General features: G+C 37.5%; 1 protein-coding gene and 1 long non-coding RNA gene across 5 annotated transcripts in view; one reads left to right on the top strand and one right to left on the bottom strand.

Moving 5' to 3' along the window:
* Positions 1–26,215, bottom strand: part of PEX5L (peroxisomal biogenesis factor 5 like) — an 88,949-nt gene that overhangs the window by 21,150 nt on the left and 41,584 nt on the right. The window contains exons 2-6 of one of the 4 annotated variants that reach the window (XM_015871884.2): positions 19,318–19,383; positions 17,519–17,623; positions 3,904–4,015; positions 1,353–1,562; positions 86–215 (exon numbers count right to left, since the gene is read on the bottom strand). In XM_015871884.2, the coding sequence (XP_015727370.1) occupies positions 86–215; positions 1,353–1,562; positions 3,904–4,015; positions 17,519–17,623; positions 19,318–19,383 (623 nt within the window). The remainder of the gene's footprint in view (positions 1–85; positions 216–1,352; positions 1,563–3,903; positions 4,016–17,518; positions 17,624–19,317; positions 19,384–26,215) is intronic. The other 3 variants (XM_015871885.2, XM_015871887.2, XM_015871886.2) reach the window with 3 other exon arrangements.
* LOC107318262 lies at positions 7,952–25,743 on the top strand. Its single transcript, XR_001557243.2, has 3 exons — positions 7,952–8,553; positions 8,742–8,860; positions 25,576–25,743. It is a non-coding gene; the product is annotated as an uncharacterized LOC107318262 (long non-coding RNA).

Here is a 26,215-nt window from a genome sequence, read left to right as displayed (position 1 = left end):
TGGCTTATGTGCTTTTATGCGTGTGTGTGTGTGCGCCATATTGTAACATTCTTACTTAGAAAATGAAGGAAATCAAAATGCGTACCATAAAAGCTCTTTTGATGGAGCTCTAGACGATGATGTTGACGTCCGTTCGGCAGAAGGATGGACCTTGCAACTCCTGTCTCCAGGAAAATTGACATCATCCCATTTCTCAATCTGTGTCTGAATATCAACTGAAAGATAAGAAAGGAAGATATTAATCTTTCAGAGAAACTGCTGTTTCTTAAATTAATTATCCTCTGTTAAGTTCAGAAGAAATTGTGAAGCCAATTGTGCCACCAAATATTATTTTAAGGTTTATTTTGAGGTCCAATGTATACAAATGCTGTGCACCTTTCTTGCAGAAATTCTGAAAAATTATTTGGAATTTGCAACATTTCCTGAATAATGATTTTTAGAGCCGTGTTTCAGCTGAGATGGAATTGTTTTCTTCAGAGTGTCTGGGATGGTGTTACAGCATTCACAGTCAAAACGTCAGTGTAAATCTTGATGTAAAACCAATGATTTGTGTGTCACATCTGATGAAAATTTAGTTAGGGGTATTTAATTTCTTTGTATTGTATTCAGATTGCAGAAATGGAACTTCAGGTGACTGCCGTTTACAAGTGACTGTGCAGGCAACCATAGGATTCAGTTATACATTGGACTTGGTTTGCAAAAATGAAATGTTTAACTCCCGTTTGATGATAAAAGTTCTGTAAGAGAATTTCTGTGCTGATGAATGGAAACTTTTTTGCCTTGGTATAAATTACATTTACCTTGCAAATTTCTCAATTGTGATGCAAGTAATTTAGTTTGTACGGAACTAAATTAAGTTCACCTTTTCCAAAGCTCATCAATAGGTCATGCTTGGCAGGATATTGAATTGTGTTTGGGTTTTTTGTTTAAATGTGTTTAAGGCTTTTATCAAGAATGGAACTTTTTTCTCTACAATGCATGGTGAAACAGTAGTAAAGAAATATTGTGTATTTTTTTGCAACGCTTGCAGTTCTGAAAAGGACACTCAGTGCAGCCTGTCTTTAATGTGGGTCCCTTACCAGTTTCTCATGACATCCCTGTAGATTTTTCTACCTTTTACTGATCCTGACTAAATTCTTTTTTGGAAACTCAGATCTTCATTAGCAAATTTACCGACAGCTTAACAGGTGTATTGAAAGCGGCAAAATGTTGACACAAAGTTAAGTGGATGCTCCCTCCTCAGTTGCAATGTGACAAAAATTCTAATCTTGCTCACTATTTTGTGCTTCTAATGAGGTGAAACTTGTGCTAAGCAAGGCTCTGTAATACTGATACAATAGCTACACTCTTACCTAAATCTAGTGAAGACTTGTCTGAAACTCTGACAGTCTGAACTTTCTGTTCAGTATCCACATTGATAAGGTCAGAATTGTCTGTCTTCTTTCTGTGGGTTGAAGTTTTTAAGCCTTCACCTCTTGATGGATTCTCTGATTTCTTTGCTTTGTTTTGGGTTTGTAAGGCAGGTTCACTAAGATCCAAGAGATCCAGACCTGTTGATAATACTTAGAGACAAAATGTTAGAATTCAGTGTTGTTTTAATTCAAATAGCTCGCATTTGTTTTGTTGATGTTGTTTTTTCTTGGTCGGAACATAATTTAATGTATTAGATGTGACACAGATGTATCTTTCCAGGCTTAGGCTGTTGTCTAGCAAATTCAAATATAACTAGTGATTACAAGTGCTTAACTGTGTCAAGTTTCAAAAAAACCTGATTTGCAAGAAAAGATTTCACTCTGAGAGTCTTAAGAAAGTAGCCTTAGTCTACACTTCCTTCTGTTTTGAAGGTTTCCTGTACAATTGAGCATTTAGATTTCATTTAATGCTATGACTTATCATGTACTGATAAAAGTTGCTTAGGGCACTACTGTTGTGCCACATGCCAGTAAGGAAAAAGAGAAGAGTGGACAGCTTTCTCTAATGTTTAATTGGGAGATTTCCTTTTCAGAGATGCTGAATTATGCTTATTTTCATTAAACAACTATTTAAAATAACTTAAAAAGCATATTTCTGAAAAAAAAAAAAAATTGAACACAACTTTTTTAGTTCTTGAAGGCAACTCACCTTAGTTTTTTAGTACTATGTATGATTAATTCAACCATTGATTTGTGGCACTAAAGGATATGTTTTAGTAATGGAACTCAGTAGGTCAGGTTGATGGTTGGACTTGGTGATCTTGAAAGTCTTTTCCAACCCAAATGATTCTATGATTGTTTGATTCTCTAAGGTTAAATATGTTCTAACCTTTTACCCTCAGTGATTCTGGACAAAGCTTAATAACTAGAGAGGCAAGTTCATGTTAGTTCAGTCTGGCTTTTTTTAGATTCTTCAAAAAATCACAGCATAAACTGTGTTTTTCTGTAATTAATTTAAAGGGATTGCAATCAGATTCTATCACAAATATTAGAATACGTTGCTGGTCGAAACAAATGTGAAGTTTGTGAAGATAACAAATCTTTTTAAGGTAGGAAAGGAACCAGAGAAAACAAGAGCTATGTTTGATTTGTCCATGTGTTAAAATTTGGCAGTAGACACCCTATTTTCAAAGGCTATGTATGTTAGAGATGCAAAATACATATAAAAGTTGAGAAAGAAGAAGTTATGCTAGAAAAGCTACAAACAGAGCTAGCTCTAGCATGGAGAATATGATCGTAACAAAAAGAGAGCTGTGGATCTAAATCATGACTGGCAAAGGATCTGAGATTCTAAAAGTTAAGGGTTTTGCTGTACTGAAAGAAACAAGGTGCAAAAGGCTGTATAGAAGACTGTAATGTAATCTTTTCCTCCTGGAAACAATCTCTGTTGCCTCAAATTTGGCCAACATCTCTTGTAAAAAAGAGTAAGTTCATGGTTATTAACTGTATCTACAGTCATTGCTGTGTGTCCTTTTCAGGATAAATATTGCATATAATTATGAAATATATTGTTTTAGCTTATGAAGATTATATCTGTATGTAAGCCAGATTTTCATTTGTAAGTTATTTGAAGAGTGACAGTTGAAATTCTTTAGCATGTAAAGGACAGGAATACCTCCTCTTCATTATCAGTTCATAGGGGAGGTGTTTTTGGCATGTGAATTAGTGTTGTCTCTTGTAGTGCTTGTTCTTAGGAAATCACCAAATTTCATTAGTCTTCATAGAATAAAGAAAGAACTTTGATTTTGTTATTAAATACATCTGATACTCATGGCAGGTAGAGGTCTCAATACAGAAATGGGATATTTTGTTTTACAACAAACAACAGTCTTAAACAAACTGAAACATTTATTTTCATCTCTGTAATATCTCTAGCTACCTAAAAGGAAATAGCATTTACAAGCGCTCATTTAATTCAGTGTTCCAATTTTGTTATTAGAACTCATATACTGTTTTAGACGCATAACAATTAGATATGGAGATAATCATGCATCTGTTAATTAGTCATTTAGACATTTTAACAATTTGAACGTATATAGATTTTAATTAAATGGTTTCTAACAAGGCGAGTCGCTGTATAAGATAGCAATAGAACACAGTAATTCTATTGATTTTATGCTGTCAGTCAGTCAGCTTAAATACTTTGAATAGAAGATGACCAACTTCTAGAAGCACTTCTGCAGGGCACTACATTTCTCTTAAGTCTTTCAGGATTCACACTGTATTATCTGGATCACACCAGATTTGACCTCAAAAGTGATGATCAGTGTTTTTTCACATAATAGATCAATCAATTTTAATTCCAGTATATAACTGTGTGCAAATGGTAGCATATCTTTTAAAGTGACTTAATGAAATCACTTGAGAAAATGCACAATAATGAAAACAATTTTTTCATCTCAATTGAGGGATAGTACAGAAATTTGTTTACCTGCAGTATTTGAAGTTACAGGCCTTGCAACAGCTTCTGGTTTAGTTTCACAGAGAAAGTCATCAATGGAGGGACTCAGGAGGGGTCTGCTTTCTTGTTGCTCATTCACTAGCTAGCAACAAAAAAACACAGGGTCACAGAGCGTTGTGTTGGGTTGCGTGGTTAAAGAAATGAAACGTTTTTGTACAATACTGTGCTATATGTTGGATTGTTAGTGAGTAAGAGATTGAAATGAGGAGATGCACAAATAGCTCCAAACTTATATACTTATATATATACTTATATATACTATATGTATATATATATATTTCTGTTTTATTAGATTCCATGGCAATTATTGCATACTCTTGCTTATGGGGCTGAAGTATTCAAGGTGTGATGTAGCTTCCTTCAAACCAATCAGTGAAGTTGCCTTCTCTATCACTAGGAGACTAAGCAGGGCTTAGTATTTAGAAGCAGTCTGTTTTTTCCCACTGGTATCATGCCTCCCCACAGAACTTCCTCAACAACATTGCATCCAGACAATATGCATTAGCCCATTAAACAGTAACTTGCTGAGACAGAAAACACTTCTCTGCAATGCAAGGACATATGAATGATGGTGGACGGTCCCTGGTGAATTTATTAACTTCCTGCATGAGTTCTGACTGTGTGAAGACTCATAATACAGTTTGCATTTATGAGTAGTTTTCCTTTTTGTATTGGAATTGAAGGGGCGCATTGGTTTACCACTACATAAAAGAAATCTCCATATTACAGGCTTTCCATGTGTTAAGTATTTTAAAAGATTAGTAGTAAAATAGTCTCATAAATAAAGATCTCTTCTCTACAGTTATGCTCTGAAAGATCAAGCCCAAAGGTGAGCTGGATGGACAACTGATGGTGTGCCCTGCATTGATTTCATTGTAATAATATGAATACGTTTTCTCTGTCTCTGTTACTTTCATCTGGAGCTCCTTCAGCCTTACTGTAATCCTCTCTCCTATCCTCCAGTCCTTTCTGTTTGCTCTTTTCCTGTTGTTGAGTTATCCAACTGTTCTCTTATGTATATTTGAACTTTTAAATGGCAGATGCCATTATGGAGAAAAACTGAAAGAAAAAGGCATTCCTTTATCCTCATTTGATGTTTATTAATTACTAGTATTTAGCTACAGTAGTGGTACTGCCACTGAAGTTACTACGGCCAAACAGCTTAGGTTCACTATTGTTAGTTACTTGATTTTTGTATTCCAATGTAGCGAGGAAATACTGGGGCTTTTGAAATAAAAAGTCCATAGTTTTGATAGAGCAAACATTTAAGCTGGTACCTGAGGCTGGCTGGCTGCTTACGGTTTAGTACTGAAATATCTATTTATATGATTAACATGAAACACAGATGAATGATTGCTTGCCCAACTGTGTGTAGCAGAATGTGGAAATGTGGGCACTTACTTAAGAAATCTGGCAGTGATACTGTCTCAAACTCTAATTCTGCATGCTAAACCTTATAAGGGAAATTAATCAGCTCTCTTATAACTATCTGCAATGAACATTCATGTTACTGTCTCAAGTTTGCTAAATCTTAAGCTTGATTGGAAATTGCTTTTATACCAGCTAAACAACTTTGATTTCTATTAAAGGTGGCTCTGCTTTGTCCATGTTATCTCTAGCTGTATACTTTTACCTACTAATGGTATTTAAGACTTAAGAGGGCTTAGGACATCTCTATAGATGCATTTTTCTGTCTGTCCTTTGTTGATCTGTTGGTGGAAAAAGACAAGGGTGGATGCCTGGTTAATATTTGACCAAACTAATTTCAGTATTTTAAAGGTTTATGATCAATTCCAGATATAAGTAAAATTTGTTCAAATACTTCTGTATTTTCATTCTAGGATGAAGCATCAGTAACGGCTGCTGCACTTTTGCAGTATATTCTGGGGAGCATAACGTCCAGCAGAAGGATTGTCAAAGCATCTGAGTCATCTGTGCCTTTATTTTGTGATAAGCTACCAATGTAAGGAAAAGTCTGACATTGCTTGGAGGGGGGGGGGGGAGGGGCAGGAAGGAATACAGAAGAGTGACTGTATGCTAATAGTGATAACTGTATATGTAATAACTTCATGTGAAGTACTCTTTCCGTATCTATGCAGTTATATCGGTAGAGCACATCATCGTGTACAATTTAAATGCTTATCTTTCCCATTAAGTTCCATGCAGATTTTCTTTAGTAGGAAAGAATGAGGAAAGGAAGAAATGAATAGGGATCATATATCATAGAGATCAGCCAAGATCACTCACTGGCAACACTGGTGAAAATCTGAAGTCCAACTTCAGAGGCAATTCACTGCCCAAACATGTTGGCAGAGCTGAGAATAAACTGTGGGAGGAACAGCAGTAATTCTGAGAATCACAATCGTGAAGGAAAAGGAGAATGAAATAAAACCAATCTCATGTTCTCATTGCTTTGACTGATGTGTGAAATAGCAGATGTCTACCATTTATTTTTATTGTTTTTTCCTTTTCAAAGCTGGTTGGCACATTTCTTTATTACGTTGTTTATATATAAGAGACCAGCTCAGCCACAGGACCTCATTAGTACAACACCAGAATTATTGTTCAAAGTCCCTTGATAAAATTTTTCCATCGAATTGAAGGATTTAGGGTGACATCTACTTCTTCATAATCAGCTTTGCAAGCAGACACTGAGATTTAATTTTAGTTGTGTCTTCTTTGTGATGCATTTGCAGCGTTTTTATTTAATTTGGAAAAAAAAATAGGTTCTCTGACTCTCTCACTACATGAATGTGTACACTAAATTCATCAGAGATGGGCCACAGATTATCAGAGGGATAAAGAAAGTATTTTACAATGAGACTAAAAGCAGCTGACTTGTTTAGCCTTAACAAAATGAGGACTGTGTAGGAATATGATTTTTCTTCTTGTATACATAAAGAATAGGGGCTGGATGACCTTGGAGGAGGAAATCTATTTCAACTATAAAAAGGCTGGCACAAGAATGAAGAGATCTAAGCTGGCTATGAAGAGATTTGGTCTGGAAATTAAAAGAATCTAAGTATCACAGCAGTGACATGTATAAACAGTATTGTTTTAGAGGGTGAGACAAAAAACCTAGCTTTTCCAGCAAGTTTTATATACATGGCTGCTTATGATGTGATTGCTTTTGAGACATTGAGCATGACCCAGAGGATCCCTTCCAGTCTTGTCTCTTAATGCTCTCATGACTAAGGACTGAAAGTTGTAGGAGTGCCTTATTAAAAAGATTGTTCCTGTGAAGAACAGTGTGCTTTCAACTGAAGTATTGAGGTTGAAACATGAAAGCAAATACAGGGTCAAGTATACTAATTCTTGGTGTATACAAATTACATATCAATGGCAATGCAACATTTTAGAAAACTGTTTCTGATGTGAAACAGGTGTTTTGTGATGGAACAGACCTCAGAAGGTTGAATACTGTCATGAGCTGATGTGTTTGCTGTATGTAAGTGGGCAGAGAATCAGGTTTCTGACATTACTGTGTATGCAATGCCCCTTGGTAAGTCCTCAGTCTCACACACTGGATTTCATTTTGCTGCCTCATATCTCGTACCAAATTTATCCCTGTTTTCACTCAGCTCAACTATTAGAGTTATATCAGGCATGAATTTGGAGTAGTGCTATAAAACATTCATGAGATGAAAATTATTATCTATATTAAAGTAATAATTTATGGTTCTCAAGCACCTTTCAGGGTGAGTATCTCAGAATGCTTTAAAACATTCATGAATCAAACCTGGCAGCGCCATGGAGCTGAGAAGAGTTATCTCTACATTGCAGACAAGAGAAGCAAAGGCAGTGAAGGAAGCCGACCAGCATCCCATGGTGCTGGGAGCAGGAGCAGGCTGCTGGTGCTGCACAGCACTGAGCTGTGTGCTGTTTGTACAGGTGCCAAGCTGAGTAGACTCAGCCTGTGAAATTATTGATTTCTGAGCACTCATTTAGCCCAGTGAGTAGCATAAATTCTCATCTTGTCTCAGAGAACTTAATTTTTCTTTACAAAAAATCTATTTTAATTAAAAACATGCCTTTAGCTGAAGCGTGTCTAAAATTTGTGAAGGATGACATTTCCAACCGATGACAATGTGAAGGATCTCAATGCTGCTCCTAAATTCAGATAGTTTTACATGACCGACTTCTGGCTCTGAGCAGCACCACAGAAAAACCCGCCTTTTCTCCCGTTCCAAAAAGCATATCTGTGAACTCTGGTGCTTTGGGAGGGACATGAGGGGAGCCAGAAGTGTCATTTGCTGGCTAATATCAGCCTCATTCCTCACATGCATTCAGAGCGAGGGCTATTTTGTACAGAACTGAGCTGAGACGCAGAGGCCTTCTCAGAAGGCAGTCAGCGCTGCACCAGAGGCTGCAGATGCAACATTCCACCTCAGCACTGATGGGAATCCCCACACCTCCATTTTCTGTGCCCTGCCACCTCATCCCCAGCTGCATTCCCCCATCAGGACAGTTTATTTCTCACAGCTGTGTGCACTGATGGATTTTGCCCTCCTCTGTACTCAGGTGTGCTTTGTGCTCTTTGTGCTGTCCCCGGAGTGGCTGTGAGGAAAGGAGGTGGCAGTTTGTGGTGGTCCATCTCTGGGTGCTCCACAGCGGTGAGAGGTACGTATTGGTCTGACGGGCAGGGATAAAGCAGCTGATTTTGGGGTCAAAAAGCTCTATAAAGTCATGGGTGCATTAGAATACATGAGTGCAGGAGCTGGAGGGAAGGCATTGTTCTAGAAGAGGGGGAGTGGTGGCCCCACTGAAAAGGCATGTAACTATGAGGGGACTTTTCTTCTTCTCTCTAGCAAATATGCGGCCTGGTCTCAGCTTCCACCAGTCACTTGTCCAGCTCCTCCTCTGCCCTACATTCATCTCTCAATCATCCTGTGCTGTGTTTTCCCCTTACAAAGGAGCACCATGCTTGGTAAGTTTTATTCTCAGAGGCACTGCCTTGTGGGCCTGTGTGGGCACAGCCAGCACCCAGCTGCTGCTATGGTGACAGTCTGCTCTCATGTGAAAACTTATTTCCCATCCCTGGGTCCTCTGGTGTGTGGCCTTAATTCAGGTGCCTCTCATGGTGCTAATGGTGGTGATACTGTAACATATTCTGCAGGAGAAAAGGTGTGGTCTATAGTACAGCAGCCATGAAGGCTTTGGTTTTGCTTTGCTCTCAGTTTGCAGTTTATGTTGTGAAAACAGGTTTATGACATGCCTAGACAATAGCCTGATTTTGCAAAAGAAAAAAATAAAGTTGCGCTGGGAGGAATTGGGTCTGTGGCATGAAAAGGGGCTGTGAAAGGTTTTACACAGGGGAGCTGAGCACACCTGGTGCTCAGTGGGTCAGCTGCAGCTGTTTTTAGATCCTCTTTTTCTATGTTTCTGATGTTTACCTGTTTGCAGTACACCATAAATGTTTTGTTTCTTTTTATTTTTTTTTTTCCCCTTTAATATTAACAGAGCGTAACGTAATCAAGTCTTTAAGGTAAATGATTTAGGAGCTAAATTGTGGGGTTCCAGCCAGGCAGAGGCAACTAATTAGCACCTTTGTTTTGAGCACATGGTGAACTAGTTCTCTTAAAATGAATGCCTGCTTTCCCTCCATGTTCAACAGGGAGAGAGAGATGACTGGAAAAGCAACTCCAGAGGGAGTGCAGTCTGCCTAATTTAGGCCCTCCCTCAGGGGGTCTTGAGGGCTCTTGGCTTTTTCACCCATTCTGTATAGAGCTTAATTTAGTAGGACTGGTTCAACAGGCACCTAAAAACTCAGCTCTAATTAGCTGTACAGGTTTACTTGAATGGGATTTTTACTAATTTTGTCACTTGAATTGCTCAAGGAATAAATTTAGGAAGCCCCAAACTGCAACTGGATAACACCCTGTGCAGCTCAGCAGCAGATAGTGGGTATCGATGGATTTTGCCCTCTCAGTGTCCTGGGGAGTGTGATTGGACTGTGAACTGGAATGATCTGTCTTAGAAATCTCAGGGGATAGTAATGAATGGTCAGTATATGAGGAAACAGGAATCTTTTAGTTTAGAATTTCTATAGGAAAAGTAACGTTTTGGAACTTTCATGTGAGAGAAACTTGTCTGTTACTTGAGTGAGGCTAGGTTGACTAGTGAATTAGATGTAATAGTTTCAGTGCTATACTGCTCTTTTAGATTTTAACCTAACCAGAGGTTAACTTCAATTGCTAATAATTTCTATTATATATTTATACATATAGCAACAATTTCTTGATAGTGCCCTTGAAAGTTCTCTTCATGTATTTAGCACACCACAGTCTTTAGTGGTGATCACAATGTTAAGGGGAAACAAGCAATTTCTGTGGATTCTCTTCCATTAACTAGTTATTTCTAAATATTGGTAAGCTGGAGCCAGATCTAGAATTTGAGGTGGTTGTTTAGTGAAGCACAAATTGAAGTTCTGTATCTATGGATCGCAATCTTGGCAGGAAAAGTAATGGGATTACTCCCCTTTTTCTCAGAGGGAGGCTTGAAAAAGACATCCTGACAAAACCAGTAGTTTCATGCTAGAAGTTGAAATTGCACAAACTGGGTTTTTCTTCCCCCGCTTTTCTAGCATGTCTATAAGTATTTCACAGGGAAAAATTACACCACCAGCAGCCACAGTTTTATTCACAATCAGACAGTAAGTGTGATAACTACTTGACTTCTTGCATTATCCTTGTGCCAGGGTCATACTAATTTTTTCTATGTCACTCTAGTGTGAATTTATGTCCCAGCAAAACTGACATTGCAGCCACATATTTGGTTTTCACAGGAACAGATCAATATACATGGCATACAGGGTAACTGACTTCTACCTAACATGAATTGTGGGTAGCTCTAAAATGGAAACAAGCTCGTTTTGCCCTCCTGCAAATAGCACTTTGGTGTTGCTGCCTCTCTGAAGACTAGTCTTGCTTGGCAGGTGATAACTGCTACTCCGTTGCTAAGTAGTAGGAAGTGTGTGTGCTGGCCTATGAATCAGAGGTGACAGTATCTTACCTGAAATCACAGAAGCCCAGCGATTCCCTGGGGCATAGTGCCCCAGAATGACCCAGAGCTTGTGTGAAGGCTGAGAAGCTGTGGGAAGATTACTATAGACACCGTATTGGATATTTAAATTCACATGAAAGCAGTGTTGTTTAAAGATCGTGGTTGATATCTAAATCGATAAATGATAACATGTTTGTTGCATCTTCCTACACAGCAATGGCGCTGACTGGTGAAAACTATTGCCATGTTTGCTGTGTCACAGTAGCATTCTGTCTGTGTTTTTTAGTTCTGACCTAGAGAGATGATGGTGTGTAGCTGCAGTGTGGGACTAAATATCTCACAGTTCCCCATCTATTTCCCTCTGGTCTTTGGATAAAAAATCTAACAGGGAGCACTTGCCAAACTTGGGAATAGTATCTGGCTCCTGTTTTTTTGGCCTCTCTCCATCAAGCCACTTACACGTGTCCTACCAAACTCAAGGTTAAGCATGCACTTTACTGCCTTGCTGGATTAGAGCCACGAGGGAAAGGGATAAAAGATGCTGTATTCATGTTTTGATTGTGACTGACAGTTTGGCCTTTCCTACTCGTATAAAATGTTAGTTACTATAAGTCTGTTGCATTAATTTTGACATGCTATGTGCACTTTAAAGGTAAGGGAAGCTGTTTGCTGTTTCCTTTTCCTGAGTGTTAGTGTTCCTGTGTACCCTCTCTTATGCAATGTCTTTGTGGTGTCACCATGTGATTTATATTTTGGCCTCACCCCTTTCCAATACTCCAGTTCTTCCCAGTGGAGAGCCACTCTACAGGTGTGGTCGAAGACAAAACTAACTAATTTGCACAGATGCTTAGAGACTCTAAACATAGATCCTAAAGAAAACAAGTTGCAAAATATTCCTTTAAAATGTTTTCAGTTGATGTTAGTTTATGGTAATGTCTAGTCTGTACTCCTAAAATGACCTGCTGGTTAAGTGAGGGATTAACAGATTGGACACTTCAACTGAGTAAATGCAGGTTGGTCCAGAATGAGCAGGCTATGGAGTCCCGAAGTGTTCTGTTGAGAAAACCCCAGAGAAACCTCTTCTGCAGGAGGCACAGAAGTGCCATTACAGTAACCATAAGGGGCAAATAGGATCTATCAGCGTGAGCTGCCTCTTCCTGTGTCACTCATTGGGATTTCTTTGTGTGACAACTCCAGCTAGAGAAGCAGTCTGACTTTGTGAGTGCTTTTAAAGAAATGACAAACTAGAGAAGTCCTGCTTCATTCATAATGCAGGTATTTAGTAGCCTCACAGTATCCTTGGGACAATGATTGCTTACAAAATAGTAGGAAATTATGTAATGTTTTTTCCTTAGCTGAAAGGAAAGACATCTGCTAGTATATTGAACTGAGCTGTGTGTGCTAATTCTTTGTGAATCACGAGCGATCCACAGATAAATTTGTGAATTTTTGTGCATTACATTCAGCTTTGTGCACTGTTCTGAGCAGGAAGCATTATCAAATGTCAGGTTAGGTGAAACACGTACACCTGCTTTTTTAAGACTAGATTTTCATAATATTAGCAACTCAGAGAGTTAGCAGGATCGAAAATACCATGGCTTATCATGCGTCACTTTGATGTAGATCATGCTATTCTTACTGATCTACAACTGTGTTGAGAATGACCTGTGTCTGCTTTGGTACTTGACCTGTGTGTAAAACAAATCAGTTACTGTACCTACGCTTTATCCTTGAATACAGGCTATAGTTATTTTAAAACCACGCCAAGTTTCTTTTTCTTTCATGTGTCATTCTGTAGCATATATGGAATCCGTGTTTTTGTATGCCTTACCATGGGCAGGCATAGGAATCAAATCCTCGTTTCCTCTTAAGTTTTCCTGGTTGTCCACATGTATGTTATGGCTGTCCATATGTCATGGAATGTATTTGCTTTGAAATGGTTTTATTTGCAAATTGAAATGGCTGCAGCTTGAAAGGTGCTTATGACTTCTTTGAACTTTTGGAGCAGTATAACAATTTCATTGCCCAAATAACAAATGAATTGCATACAGAACACTTGTAAATACATGGTTTGCAATTCTTTAAAGGATGCTATATTTTTATTCCTACTATTTATGAAGAATCAACAAATTTATGGAAATTAATTCCTATTCATAAAACTGATATGAAAAAGCAAGGTTAAGTGAGCATAATGCACTATTTACAAACAATTTTGTCCAGTTTTCTCTGCTTATGGAGTTGTAGCACAGTTTAAAATGTTACACAGCATAATAAACTTTGTTTTATGAAAAGAAATTACGCTATAAATTCCCATGGTAAAACTTATTTCATGGAAAAATGTTATTTAAATTGTGACAGAGAAACTTGGGTAACTTCAGGCAAGCAGCCAATTTATGACTCTTAAGCAAACTGTGAAGGCAACTTTCTTTACTATACTCATGAGAATATTTCCACTGAAATTATACATACTGCCCTAAAAGCAAAGTGTTAAGCAATGTTTAACTTGGAGGTAAAGATTTAATTAATATTTGTACTGCTAAGCATGCATTTACATGTTTTGTACTTTATTGTGCTTGTATTATTATTAATAATAGATCAATCTAAACTGGTTTGAAATATATAGAAAACGCTGCTAATTAGTATATCTTTAATCCATAAAAGGAATACAAAAATACGATCACAGATCGAGTCCCCCAGAAATCACTGAAGCAATTGCTACTGTTCTCAGATGGCAGATAGGAATGTAGTGATTGTTGTTGTCCTGAGTTAACTACTGAAATTTCCTAAAATTGGGATGATTTTTTTTTTTGCACTGATGTATATGAATTACTTAAAATGAAGTTACTTCTGCTCGATAGGTAGAAAAGAAAGTCATTACGTTCACTTCAACTCCTTGCCCTTCTGTTCTGATGTTATTTAGTAAGTGTTTAGTGTCAGTCAGTGCAAGTCTAATGCCAAGAGGCTTAGAATAAATGTGATTGATTCTGAACAGATAGGTCTGTTAACTTCTGTATTGAGAGCTGTTACGCAATTTCATATAGCGACCTCTCGATACATGCCTCAATTTACTAATAACAGAGTGATTTATGTATCTCTATTCTGTATCCTCTATAAAAATTTGTCAGTTTATGTATTAGATTTAAGGAAAACAAATAAGAAAGCGGCCAAACAAACACAAGAAGGAAACGCACCTGAACAACTGGAATGTTGGTACTGGAAATATTTGAATATCTTTAGGTTCTGATGTAATTAATAGAGGTGTAGTGATGAAACATCTCTCTATGAAATGCTTGTGTCGTAGCCTACACTTTTTATGGGATAAGCTGAACTTCAGCATGTTTTATTCTAATAATGCAATTTCAGCTCTTTCAACTTCCGCTTTCCAGTTCAAATTCTAAAATGAAGCATTCTGTAGGTTAACTTTCTAAATTATAAGTGGTCAATATCAAGGTTTTATTCTGAGCAATGTCTGCAGTAAGCAGACAGCTCTTCTCCTCTCCTTTAAGTTTATACTATGAAAGAGCTGTTAGGCACTGTCATGGGCTGCCCAGGGAGGTGGTGGGGTCACCATTCCTGGAGGTCTTCAAGAAACATTTAGATGTTGTACTAAGAGATGTGTTTAGTGGATTGCTGGTAGGTAGGCAGCTGGACTGGATGATCTTGGAGGTCTTCTCCAACCTTGGTGACTGTAGGATTCTTCCTATTGTTCAGCTATAAACAGAAGTTGGGATAGCTTTCAGTACAGCATTTGCATTTCTTTTTCCTGTTGGAGAGTTTTTCATGGACGTCCAGTCTACTTTGTAATAACAGCATATCTGCCCCAGGATCATCTTGGATGTAAATCCCCTTTTGCAGGTCTTATTTACTTCTATCACCTTAAAAGGGCTCTCACTTCCAGTAGCTTTCTGATTTGAGTTCTGTTGAGGAATCTAAATTAGGTGTGATGAATATGTAACAAATAACTCATGACACTTTGAGGTTTATTTGTTTAAAATCAGGCTGGCAGTGCATTATATCATGCACTTTTTACTTCTCAATAAAGCAGTTTATCGTATTTTGAAGTTTAAATGTGGATCAAAGTACTTTATTGAATCAGCTCCTTTGAAGTTCACCGACCTGTAGCAAATTAGGAATTCGTGGTAGACTGTACCATCAAACTTTGTTGCCAGGGACTATTAAGGTTTAAATTTGTCATTAGAAAGTTGTTAGGAAGTGTGCTTTTTTTTTCTTCCTCCTGACTAAGAAGTTATGGAGAGGTTTAACAAAAACATTTGAGAATTGAAATCAAACTTCTATGCACAGTTTTCTTGTGTATGTCTTATAAATGAGAAAATTATGCATAAGATAATTTAATATCCTATTTTTGCTTAGCGGTACGTTTGTTCACAGCGTAACTTTCCATTAGTTTTTGAACTTTCAACAAATGTGCTTCACTTTTGTCTAGATTTATTCATACCAAAAATGCCTCCTTTCATTTGTTCCAGTCTCTTCTGAATTATCTTTAAAAGATAAAGAGAGACAGCAACTTAGTATAGAGTTATATTCTACAAAATCTCATTAGTATAGAAAGCTCTCTCTTGATGCTTGAAAGTATTAACTCTGGCAACTACTGAATGCCTTTTCTTAGCAATAAAGTAACTTTCACTGAAAATAATTGAGATAGAATCGCAGAAAATAGGTGCTGAAAGGCCTATTCAATTACCAAGAATGCCCCTCTGCTTACTGTAGTAGATTCATTAATGCTGGAATGATTGTTCAGATTCCCTGTTGCCATATATCAGAACAACCCCGCAGGAATTCGTGGTGCTTTCTCAGTTTATCTGAAGATTTGCCTTGAGATCTGATATTAAATAAATTGCAAGTTGGGAACTTTGTCAAAATTTAATTCATGCTGAGTATTCATCAACAAATAAGGTTATTTTACAAATGGGGTTTAGGTGGGAGCTAATGAAATGTGTGTACCTGAATTGTTCTCTGTTGGATTTGGTTTTAAACTTTTTTAGAGGAAGAGAGGAAAACATAAGATTTCAGGGACTTCTCTATGTTATCGCTATTTTGCAGTTCAAACAAGGATTTGGCATTTCCTCTTTGTGTCTGAGATCCCCTCTCTGCTTCTTTGGCAGTCTGATTTTATAGTCTCAGTTCTCCATTCATCAAAGATTCTGGGGAATCTACTTTTCTAAAAGCACATACTCTTCTACCTGGGCTCAGTCATAGCATTTTGCTTACAGATTTTGTTGCTTAGCTAGCTGTACTCCGAGAGATGAAGCAGGACAATATGTAATGAAATTCCCGAGGGGAGAAACACACACACACACACACACACACACACACACGCCAATTTGGAACTTGCACATTTCCCACTGTATGTGGCAACTGTATCTGTTTCATCATGTGAAGTGCCCAGATGAACACTGATGGTGATAGTTAAATTATTCCACAATATACCAGTGTGTAATTCTGAATGAATGGTCTGAACAAGAGGTTTACACAGGCATACTAAGGAGACAGCATCTCAAAACAACATGACATCCAGACAGTTAGGGTATAAATGATGTATGATGATGTATGCGACATGGTCATGGAGCTGTACATCACATGTACGTGATGCAGAGATGGCTATGGAAAATACTCACTTTTTCACTGGATTCTGCTTCCTTTTGGCTTCTGCACCCCTTCGGTGCATAGCAGGGAAGTAGGTATTTGCATTTAGTGGAAGAAATTACACTAACAGACATACATTTCACTCATAAACGTATCACACAATTGCTGAGTAGACTGACAGACAACCAGTACAAATGGTGCATAAACATTCAACATTAAACATTGTTGAAGGAAATGAAAACTTTGCACTTCGGAAAGGAGGGGCAGCATTTTGTGTTAGTTTCTAATTGTTCATCAACAATTAAGGGCAAAATTAGAAATGACTCCTTAAAGAGAGCATCCTTTTCCTTTGGGCTGTCAGTTCATAGACATCAGAGTTAGCCAGAAGTAGAGCAGGGTGTTCAACACATTCATGGATGTGAACACCATGACGGGCATGGAATCTACTGCTGGAGTGAAATGGAAGTGCTGTGCTGTGTGGCAGTGCTGCAGCCACTGACTTCCATCAGGTATGGAGCCCAGCTGGTGCTTGCTGGCACCTTAGCATGTGGTGCTCTGTGCACTGAAGTTACGTCTTCCCAGTGACTAGTGGGAATTGAAGCAGGATGTACAGAGTGGAATAGTCTGCCTTGGGCCACTGGGAGCCTGGGGATGACATCTGAGATATTTCAAGTTCTACTGTAGTGTGATTCTTCTTCTATAAATGTGCTGAATATGAATATGAAAAAGTAGAGGTTGCATGAATGCTAGCTTTGTAAATTGATATTTTTGAATCGGGTTTAGGCAACTTGCTGGTACGTGGCTGAACTTTCTAAGAATCTGTTTAGATAATGGGGAAAAAAATGTTTTTGTTTAACTTTAACGTGAGAACATCTCAACCCCAAGCTATTGACCCCAAGCAGCTCCCCCACGCTACAGCAACACGCAGCCCTGCTCTGCCGGCCAGGGCTGTGTGCTCTGAGCCCCGCGCTGCGCCCACCTGTGACGCCATAGTGAGGAGGGGCTTTTCCTCTGCAGCCTCATCCCTCGGAATCTCCTTCATCACCATGGCAACAGCCTTATCTGCCGCCCTAGAGCCTTTTCCCTACAACAGGGAAACCAACAAGGGCGAGTCAGCAGTGGCCCGAGCGCACCCGCGCAACGCAACACGAGACGGCGCGCACTGCAGGAGGCAAGGTCTGGGTCGACGTGGAACGCACAAACACTGTTCAAAAAGAACAATAAATCAGCAGTGAGCCTCTAAGTTAGTGCTGTGTTGTCTAGCCATTGTCTCGTTATTTGTTAGAGTTGCCCCACTGAAGTCAGCAGAAGTATTTCCTGCTGCCTTGATGCAGCAAGGCTGGCCAGAGTAATCCAGGCCAATCTGAAGGATTGGGATGTTTTGCAGGGTAGGGTGTTCAAATGACTAAGAGCTGTATGATCAGCTCCTGGATTTAATTTTGGTTACCCCAGAACACCTATTTACCACTAAAACATTGGATCAGGCTGATGTTGCAAATAAGCCACAGATCTTTGTGTTTCACTGAGGCAAACTCTTAAATTTGGAAATAACCTACAGGGCTGGGCCCAAAGCTATTATAACATAATGTTTTTAAAAAGCAGTTTCATAATATAAAGTCTGTTTTTGCTAACGATATATGGAGCCAAATTCTGCTGTCATAGGTGATGCTGTACGTCTTCCAAAATATTATTGAACTTGATGTAATTTGTTAGACACTTTTCTTAAAATGCACTTTGGTTACTGTAAATATTCCAAAGAGTCAAAAACATATATTCACATCTAATTTAATATTTTAACCAAGCATAAAATGTCTTAATGTTATCTGCCACACACTTTATAGAGGTACTGTTTGCTTTAAAAGGGTATTTATCTTCTTGAATTTGCATGGGTGTCTGTGTTCTTATTTCTCTTACTCTTGAAGTGGCAGAGGGTGCCTGATCATGCATTGAGCATAGCAGCAGCACTGTGCTATGCTGGTGACCCCGGGCACATCCTTACTGTTGTACTTATAAAGCTCCCATTGATTTCAGTAGAAGTTTTAGCTGTGAGAAGACTGCAGGATCTGACTCCATAAAAGTAGCGTTTTCCACTATACTTGAATGTATTTAAATGCTTATCACTATTGACATAAGGGGTTCTTTACTATCATAACATATAACCGAACTACTTCATCTAGCAAAGTATTCAGTGTCCAGTATAAAAGAAAAAAAACACAAACACAACAACTTCCTTATACTGAACTATATGGTGTTTCAGAAACATTTCATCTATTGCATGTAGAAACTTTACATACTGTTGTGTTTTTTAGAAGAGTTCTTATTAATTGACGTATCCTTAATAGGTTTGCTTGCTTGTGCAACGCAACCTGTTACCCCAAAGAGAGTTCTTTGCATGCTGCAAGAAATTCACAGAGCAGAAGTGTAGTAAATTAAAGCATGCTGGAGTTGTGGTGCCTTTGATATCCAAAGAACTGCAAGGTCGTGTTAAATTTAATTTAAATACATTTAACTCAATGAAAATTGCTTCTAATTACTAAGCATATCAAAGGTTCTTGGCCAGTTATGTATTTACTCTGTACATGACTCATATGATGCATTTCATGAAGCTCCTTTATTGAATGACATGTGGAGCTATCTTTAGCGCTATTACCATGCTACTTGATTTTTATAACACTTAGTCCTTTTGTGCGGAGTGATAGACCAAAACAGTTATCAGGTAGAAAGGATGCATTGGAAAGCATGCAGTGCTTTTTATTTCTTGCAGAGTAAAAAACCCACCAAAGCAAAGGTCAGGTCACTTTTTTGAAGACAGAGCCACTTTTTCTTCAAGGTTTCACCTACTGCCTGAAAAGAGTCATGATACTTGTATTAGTGCCTGCTGTTAACCTTTCATAAACATAACTCTGCAAAACCTTGGGAATGGTTGGTAGCATATATGACCCATTTCATTAATTTAGTGTGGATATAGCTCAACGTGCAATAATAACCTGATGAATACTTATGTTTGTGCTGTTTCTTAAGAGTGAATGTGGTATGTTAGCAAGTTAAAGCAAATGGTTCAATACTGCTTTTTTATTGAATCTCTTTAGCCTTCCAAAAAGACTACAACTGGGCAAAATTTGGTTGATGTGTTTCTGGCTCCTCAGCCTACGATATGGAAAACATTGCTCTGGAAGTAGAAGTTAATAGGCAGTTTCCTGGGAACCAAAGAGAGAGACTACAGAGTAGCTTAGATTATCAGATTTTTATGATAAAGCAAGTGACCAATCTATTTCTAAGTCCAGTTATTTATTTTAGTAATTAAAGACGGATTTAGCTGTAAGATGTCTAAGATTTTGTTTGGTGTCTTTGCTGTAGTGAATACTTCTGTATTCCGTCCTTACCTATAAGGTGATTAGACAGAAGAACTGGAAAAGAATAAGGATAGTTCATTTGTGACCAGGACAACCTTTTTACTGTTTAGAATTCCAGCTGAAATGATGATCTTCAGCATGTTTATTACCATGTTCAAAGTGCTCAAAACTTTAGCAATAACCACTGCAAGATTTTTGTTTGTTTTTAAAAGAAAATGTGATTGTGATTGCTTATTTATTAGGGCTTTTTCAGTTTTGTGGAGGCTTTTTTGTTTTGTTTTTGTTTTTAGTATTTTGGCTTGTTGAACATACTTATCTGTTAGAGCAGTTTATAGTAGATCTTACCCTGTAATTCTGTAACAGCCAATTTGAGATTTGCCAGGTCTTTAAATAAGCATTTGATAAGGCAGACTTGCAAGTAGAGTTATTTTCTTGTCTAAGCTATGGCTTAATGAATGAATCTCATCATTTTCTATTTGTCTGCAATGTGTTGATGGAAACAATTGTGATATAGGCCATGGAAACTCTTCATAATACTCTTCACCTTCTGGAAAGCCACATCCAAATTACCATTTTGACCAACATAGTGTAGAAACATTATAGAAACCAAAGACATGTTGGGAATATTCTATGTAGTAGGCTTTATTTATTTATTTATTTTCCTTCAAACTTCTGCAATAGCCAAATGTTTCGTATTTATATAGTAGAGGTGCCATGCTTGGAAAATGCAAAGATAAGTCTATCTTAAATCAGAGGCTGGGGAACAAAGGTAGAATTCAGTGGTGATGTTGGCATAAAATGAGTGGTTCGTCTTCCAGAAATGTGACTTAAACATGTAATAATTGATGAACTTAAATTACTCTTTCAAGTAATTTTGCTTGAGCTGTGTTTTCACGTGGTCTGATGCTGAGGTGGCCACAGCAAGGATCGAACTTCACAGCACTCCCAGTTGACTAGAAAAAGTGAAGACTGGGAATCTGTGTGATATTCTTGCTATGAACACTCAGAAATCCAGTCAGATTTCTGCAGAGGTTTGTAACAGGTATTTTAGTGGTCCTGGGACTTACTGTGCCTTTTGCCTTGAGAGTAAATTGAATATTTTGTACCTTCTACTTTTCAGTCCTGAATATTTTGGTGTACTGATACGTTCTTTTGAATATTATCCCCATTTGCTAAGATGAGAATCCACTTAAAATGTTGGGGAGAGATTTTAACAGCAAACGTTATGGAAGATGCCTTAATAGTATCTTTAAGTTACAGTAGCTGTAGTCATTTATGTTATGAGGAAGAACAAATATGGATCCTGTATATGTTGAATTTGGAATGCTTGGCTGCTGTCCAGCTCCCCAGGCAGCTGATATATTTGACTTTTAGTACCAATTTAGCAGCCTATTTGTAATGGGTTTTATGCACTGTAAATCCTCGTGTTTTGTGCAATTTAAAAATGAAGGGACATGTATGTCTTCAACATTATGCCGTGTGAACAGTTTTACCTCTCAAAATGAGCATGTACAACTAGACAGTGGTACCATGAGACTTACAGTGCCCGCAAGGTTATTTTGATTTTACATAGGAATGTGTTGTGATTTGAGATTTTTATTTTTATTTTCTCAAGATTATCTGCTCGTGTTTTCTCCATATGCCTTTCTTGCCATTATCTATGCTTTTCTCGAGTTTCTTTTAGTAGCATGTACTGCTTCTTATACATCATTAAAAATAATGAGAAGCCATATGGTGAGGCAATTCTATGACCCACTACAAGATGGATTTTTAAACAAAAAACTCCCTTTAATTGAAGCTGTTGGTACATTCTTAACAAAGTGTGGTACACCTAACATAAAGGGGACATCATTTCTTTAGGTAAAGTGAAGCTGACAGGTGTAGAGATGTATGGATGAGATACATGTCCTGAAATGGAAGTATTGTCATCAGGGCAGACCAGCCTTAAGTCCTGAGCTACTACTTCCGATATTGTACTTGCATCCTTTAGAACCTCGCATCAGCTTTTCTGTTCATGGTGGTATAAGCTGTTCTGACTCGTGACCGAGTTGTTCATTTTTATAATAAGAATATATAGTAGTGCTTACCCAACAAATAATTTACAGTAAAGCAGCTAAATTAATGACGGCTGAGTTCTATATGTACTAATTTATCTTTGATTCTTCTTTCATTCTCATTTTGGTGGAATGATTTAGATTTCAATATTTATATGGATATATGTATGTGTGTGTGTATATAATTGTTACATATAAAGAAAATTGACAAAGAAAGATAATGCCTGATAAAAAGGAATTGGCACAAACATTCACATTTACCCATACTGGATTGTGCCTTATTGACATTTAAATGGAAATGCTGGTTAAATTGCATTCTAGGTTTAGAAACATTTGCATTGAAAATAGTACTGTTAGGTTTTCTGGTTGGTTTATTTTGTCCATCAGTAACTGTTGCATTACATGTGCTTCCTTTAGTGGTTATTTCATTTTGATGCCTACAGACTCATTTTGAAAGCCTGGTGGGACTGCTCCCAAAGCATCTCCAGTGGGAGTTCCACAGAACCCATTTTGCTCTAAAGAAACCTTTAATTATTGTCCTTAATGTGTCGGAAAGATACTGTGACTGTAAACTGATCAAACATCTGTCAAATTAACTCATTTTGTCTCAACTAGTCTGATTCCTTCAGGCCAGTATGATGAAAATACAATGAAAAAAAGGGAACTTGATTGGATTTTTTTTCCACTTAAGTTTAAAAGTTTTATTCAAAGTATACATAAGGAACATACCTATTCAGTAGGATTACAATTTTTAATATTTGAACAATGTAGGTCTAGCTGTAAATAGTTTAAAAAAAAACAAACAAAAACCCTGTAATTCAGAGCAAAGTCTGGAACAAAGCTAACTATTCTGAGGTTGTTTAAGGTTCTGGTGCTTTTATGAAGTGGTTATGTAACGTAGCTGCTTGTGATTGCAGGCCTGCATGAGGTGCTTCTCATCTCTTTCTTTCTTTGTAAGCATCATCTTTTATTAAGGCCATTTTGAATATGTAGAAACATTTTTCTTTAGTGTTTATTTGATTGATTTCTTGATGATTTGGAACTGCTTTTTACAGGAGTGAGTCTTTTGATTGTAAAATTATGTTCAACTTGAAAAATTTCTGGGGCTAACTAGAGAACTTATTTTTTCTCTGCTTAGTTTGATTCAAGGAACAATGTGAAATTGTTGTGTTTATTAACTGGCAATTTTAAATGTATTTGGTCGTCTTCAAAATATTTAATCATTTTAAATTGGGGTTCACTTGGTTGAATTCCTTGTCACTAGTCCCAGTCATAGCATATGAATAGTAACAGGATTACTTTGTTACTCTAATGCATGTACTAAGTTAGAATCAAGCATCCCTCTAGTACTAGAATTCAAGGTGCTCAGATCTGCAAGCTAAAGATCTCAGATTTGCAAGCTAAACAGACTGGGAGGTGTATTCATCACCAGTGTTTAAGCACACACATACTGCATGCAAGATGCGTGAACCAATTTGCTCCAGCACATAATGTGCTGCTGTCTCCCTAATGTGTTAGGGGTTCCTTGTCCCTGAAAGCTGCTACCTGGGTTTGATGGCATTATCTCCTACAGTGATCAGTGAACATGGGCTATCAGCCTACAGCAATGAAGTCAGATTAAAGGCTGTACTGTCAGTCTGTACGTTCTTCCCCTGAGACAGAAAATACTACTGCTGAAGCAGTTTACTTTCTGAGTAACTACAGGGCTAGAAGTTGGATCATGAGTAAAAAAATGTTAAAGTTTTGCCTTGAAACAGCCAGTAAATATGTTGGTATTTGATTTGAAAACTATCTGAGAGTTACATGACTTTTACATATTTTTTTTCTATAAGAATCACCTTGTTGAGTTTTAGGGAGTAGAAATCAGAATTATTTCAGTTCTTTTACAGTCTGCCTCCAACACTGAGGATGTTAATTCAGAATAACAACTCATCTGTTTAATTCATCTGATATGAGCTTGGGCTACAAGAAGTGATCTGTTGATGGAGAACTTCTGTGTTGCTGTTAATGCTCTTCACAATGTAATGCCACAGCTAGACAGAACACAGAGCTGACAATATGACTGAGTAACAATGGTAGTTCAAAAAACAATAACGTGTGCTTTTTATTTTATTTATTTTAATTTTTTTTTAAAAAATATGAGACCTGATAATTTTCAGTTGGAAAAATTGGAGGTTTATCAAAGACCAGGAGTGAAAAATAGTCTTCACAGGAAATTCAGAATATAGAACATGAGTCAGAACAAATTGCTGATTACAAGACAGCTGTTCCTGAGCCTGTTTTTTGTGAATTGCTTTATAGGTTAAAAACAAGTTTGATGCAGTGGTAGGGTAGCCCTCATTGAAACTGATGGCTGTTTTCATTTAGCCTCAGACAATGGCTTGAGCTCCAAACCTTGAGATGAACACTAATTTTTTTGCTTCACAAATGTATAGAGATGTTAGGACTCTCAATTAGGACAGATTTTGCTTGGAGACTTTTTTTGCAGTTCTGCAGAATTCTGTTGTGTTTGGGAAGGGTTCCTGTACTCTTGTGGGATGTTCTGAGAAGCAGAAGTTTAGCAATTAATAAAGCAAAAGCATAAAGTGTTATCTCTAAGTACCCTGTAGCTTTCTGTCTTCAATCTCAAACTAACTTTTGTGGAATATAAAGAGGATGATCACTGAGGAAAGATAAGTCTGAAGGCTGGTCCCGTCTCCAAAAAGTGTATAGACATAACTATACATAACTAGAACTGTGCCTAGAATATGATGCAAGTTTGTCATGATTTTTGTGTGGGTTGGTTTTAGTGTTTTGTTTTTTTGCTTTTTTTTTTTTAATGATACAGGCTCTAATGTTAAAATGATATAATCTTTGCTCAGTCTTCCTGGAAAATAGAAGAAATGTATATTTTTCCCAGTGTTTGCAAGCTGAAGCACTTCACTCTTCCTCCAGTTGGGTATCATTATGAATCCATTCATTCTATAACTGTACACCTGCATAATTGAGAACGGAACTGGGTCCCACTTGCCCACTCTTATTTTTGTGTATGATTTCTGTAGCTTGGACAGAGGCTCGGCAGACATTTAGAATGAGAAAAAGAGGCAAAGCAGTGCAAATTAAAAGAAAAAAAGTCTCACAGAGCTAAAAGAAGGCTCTGCATGCATACTAATCTGATCATATCTGGTAGTTACAATTCTGTGAGAGACTTAAGATCGTTTAAATCCCGAAACTGAGGTTTTCTGCAAAGAACGAAGCTGGCAAAACTGTAGAGAGTATAACAAATTTTAATCAAAACTGCTGGATGTGAGGCTTTTCTGTTGTTTCCTCTGGGTTTTATATTATCAGATGGGGGAAGAAAAGACAAAAAGGCTGTTACTTAATGCTGCTGTAGGGATGATTTTCCTCTGAAAACCTTGAACAAAGGTATTATTATTTAGGAAAGGTAAAATTGATGTTGATTGAGGACAACTGGTCTGGTGCCCCATTGCTTCGAGATTCAGATAAAATTCCGCACTCTGTTTTGAATATTAAGATATTCAAATGAATGACTTGGCAGATGTCTCTTGCTAGGTGCCTCATTTCAAAACTGTTTTGAACAAGCGCTACTTCTAAAATAACTGTTATTTTGATTCTGATTTTGTTTACAGAGAAAGCTTGGACACAGAAGACGGTTTGTAGTCTATTCTCATCAGCATTAACTCTTGTTGAAGATGAGGATGAAAATCTCAGGATCTGAGTTCTGTAAAGCCGGGGTAAGTGTTGTGTGATCAAAATCCATGCGTTCATTTAACTTCTATATAGTGACTTGTGTGTTACACGAGAAGATTTAATTCTGCTTAGCATTTCTGCTTTATCTTTGGCTCTTTGTTAAATAGGCATAAGGGTATGATCTGGATTTCCTCTGAAGCAGATTGCAGTTGCTTTCCAACAGACCTGTGGTTTGTCCTGTATATATGAACTAATAAGAACAGAACTTACTGAGTGATGTGTTTGAAATCAACAGGTCAGGGTGATTGTGATTGAATTTATTTTTCTAAGGTTTAATTTTTTGAAATAACCATGTTCTCACCAGCCAACGTTCTGAATGCTGCCAGGATTCATTTAACATTTTCTGTAAAATAAACATTTGATTTCCTCCATAACAGAAACATTTGGTACCCTTGAATTTATGATGTCACTTTTCTGCCAGTACTTAAAGATTTGAGTCCTTTCTACAACAAATGGAAACTAAAGTAGAGCTGTTACAGCACTTTGGTGATAAAGAGGCCTTGGGCTATATCCTTGACC

Source organism: Coturnix japonica, chromosome 9 (genome assembly GCF_001577835.2).
Source record: "Coturnix japonica isolate 7356 chromosome 9, Coturnix japonica 2.1, whole genome shotgun sequence".
NCBI lineage: Eukaryota > Metazoa > Chordata > Aves > Galliformes > Phasianidae > Coturnix > Coturnix japonica.
This window is presented reverse-complemented; position numbering and strand designations above follow the sequence as displayed.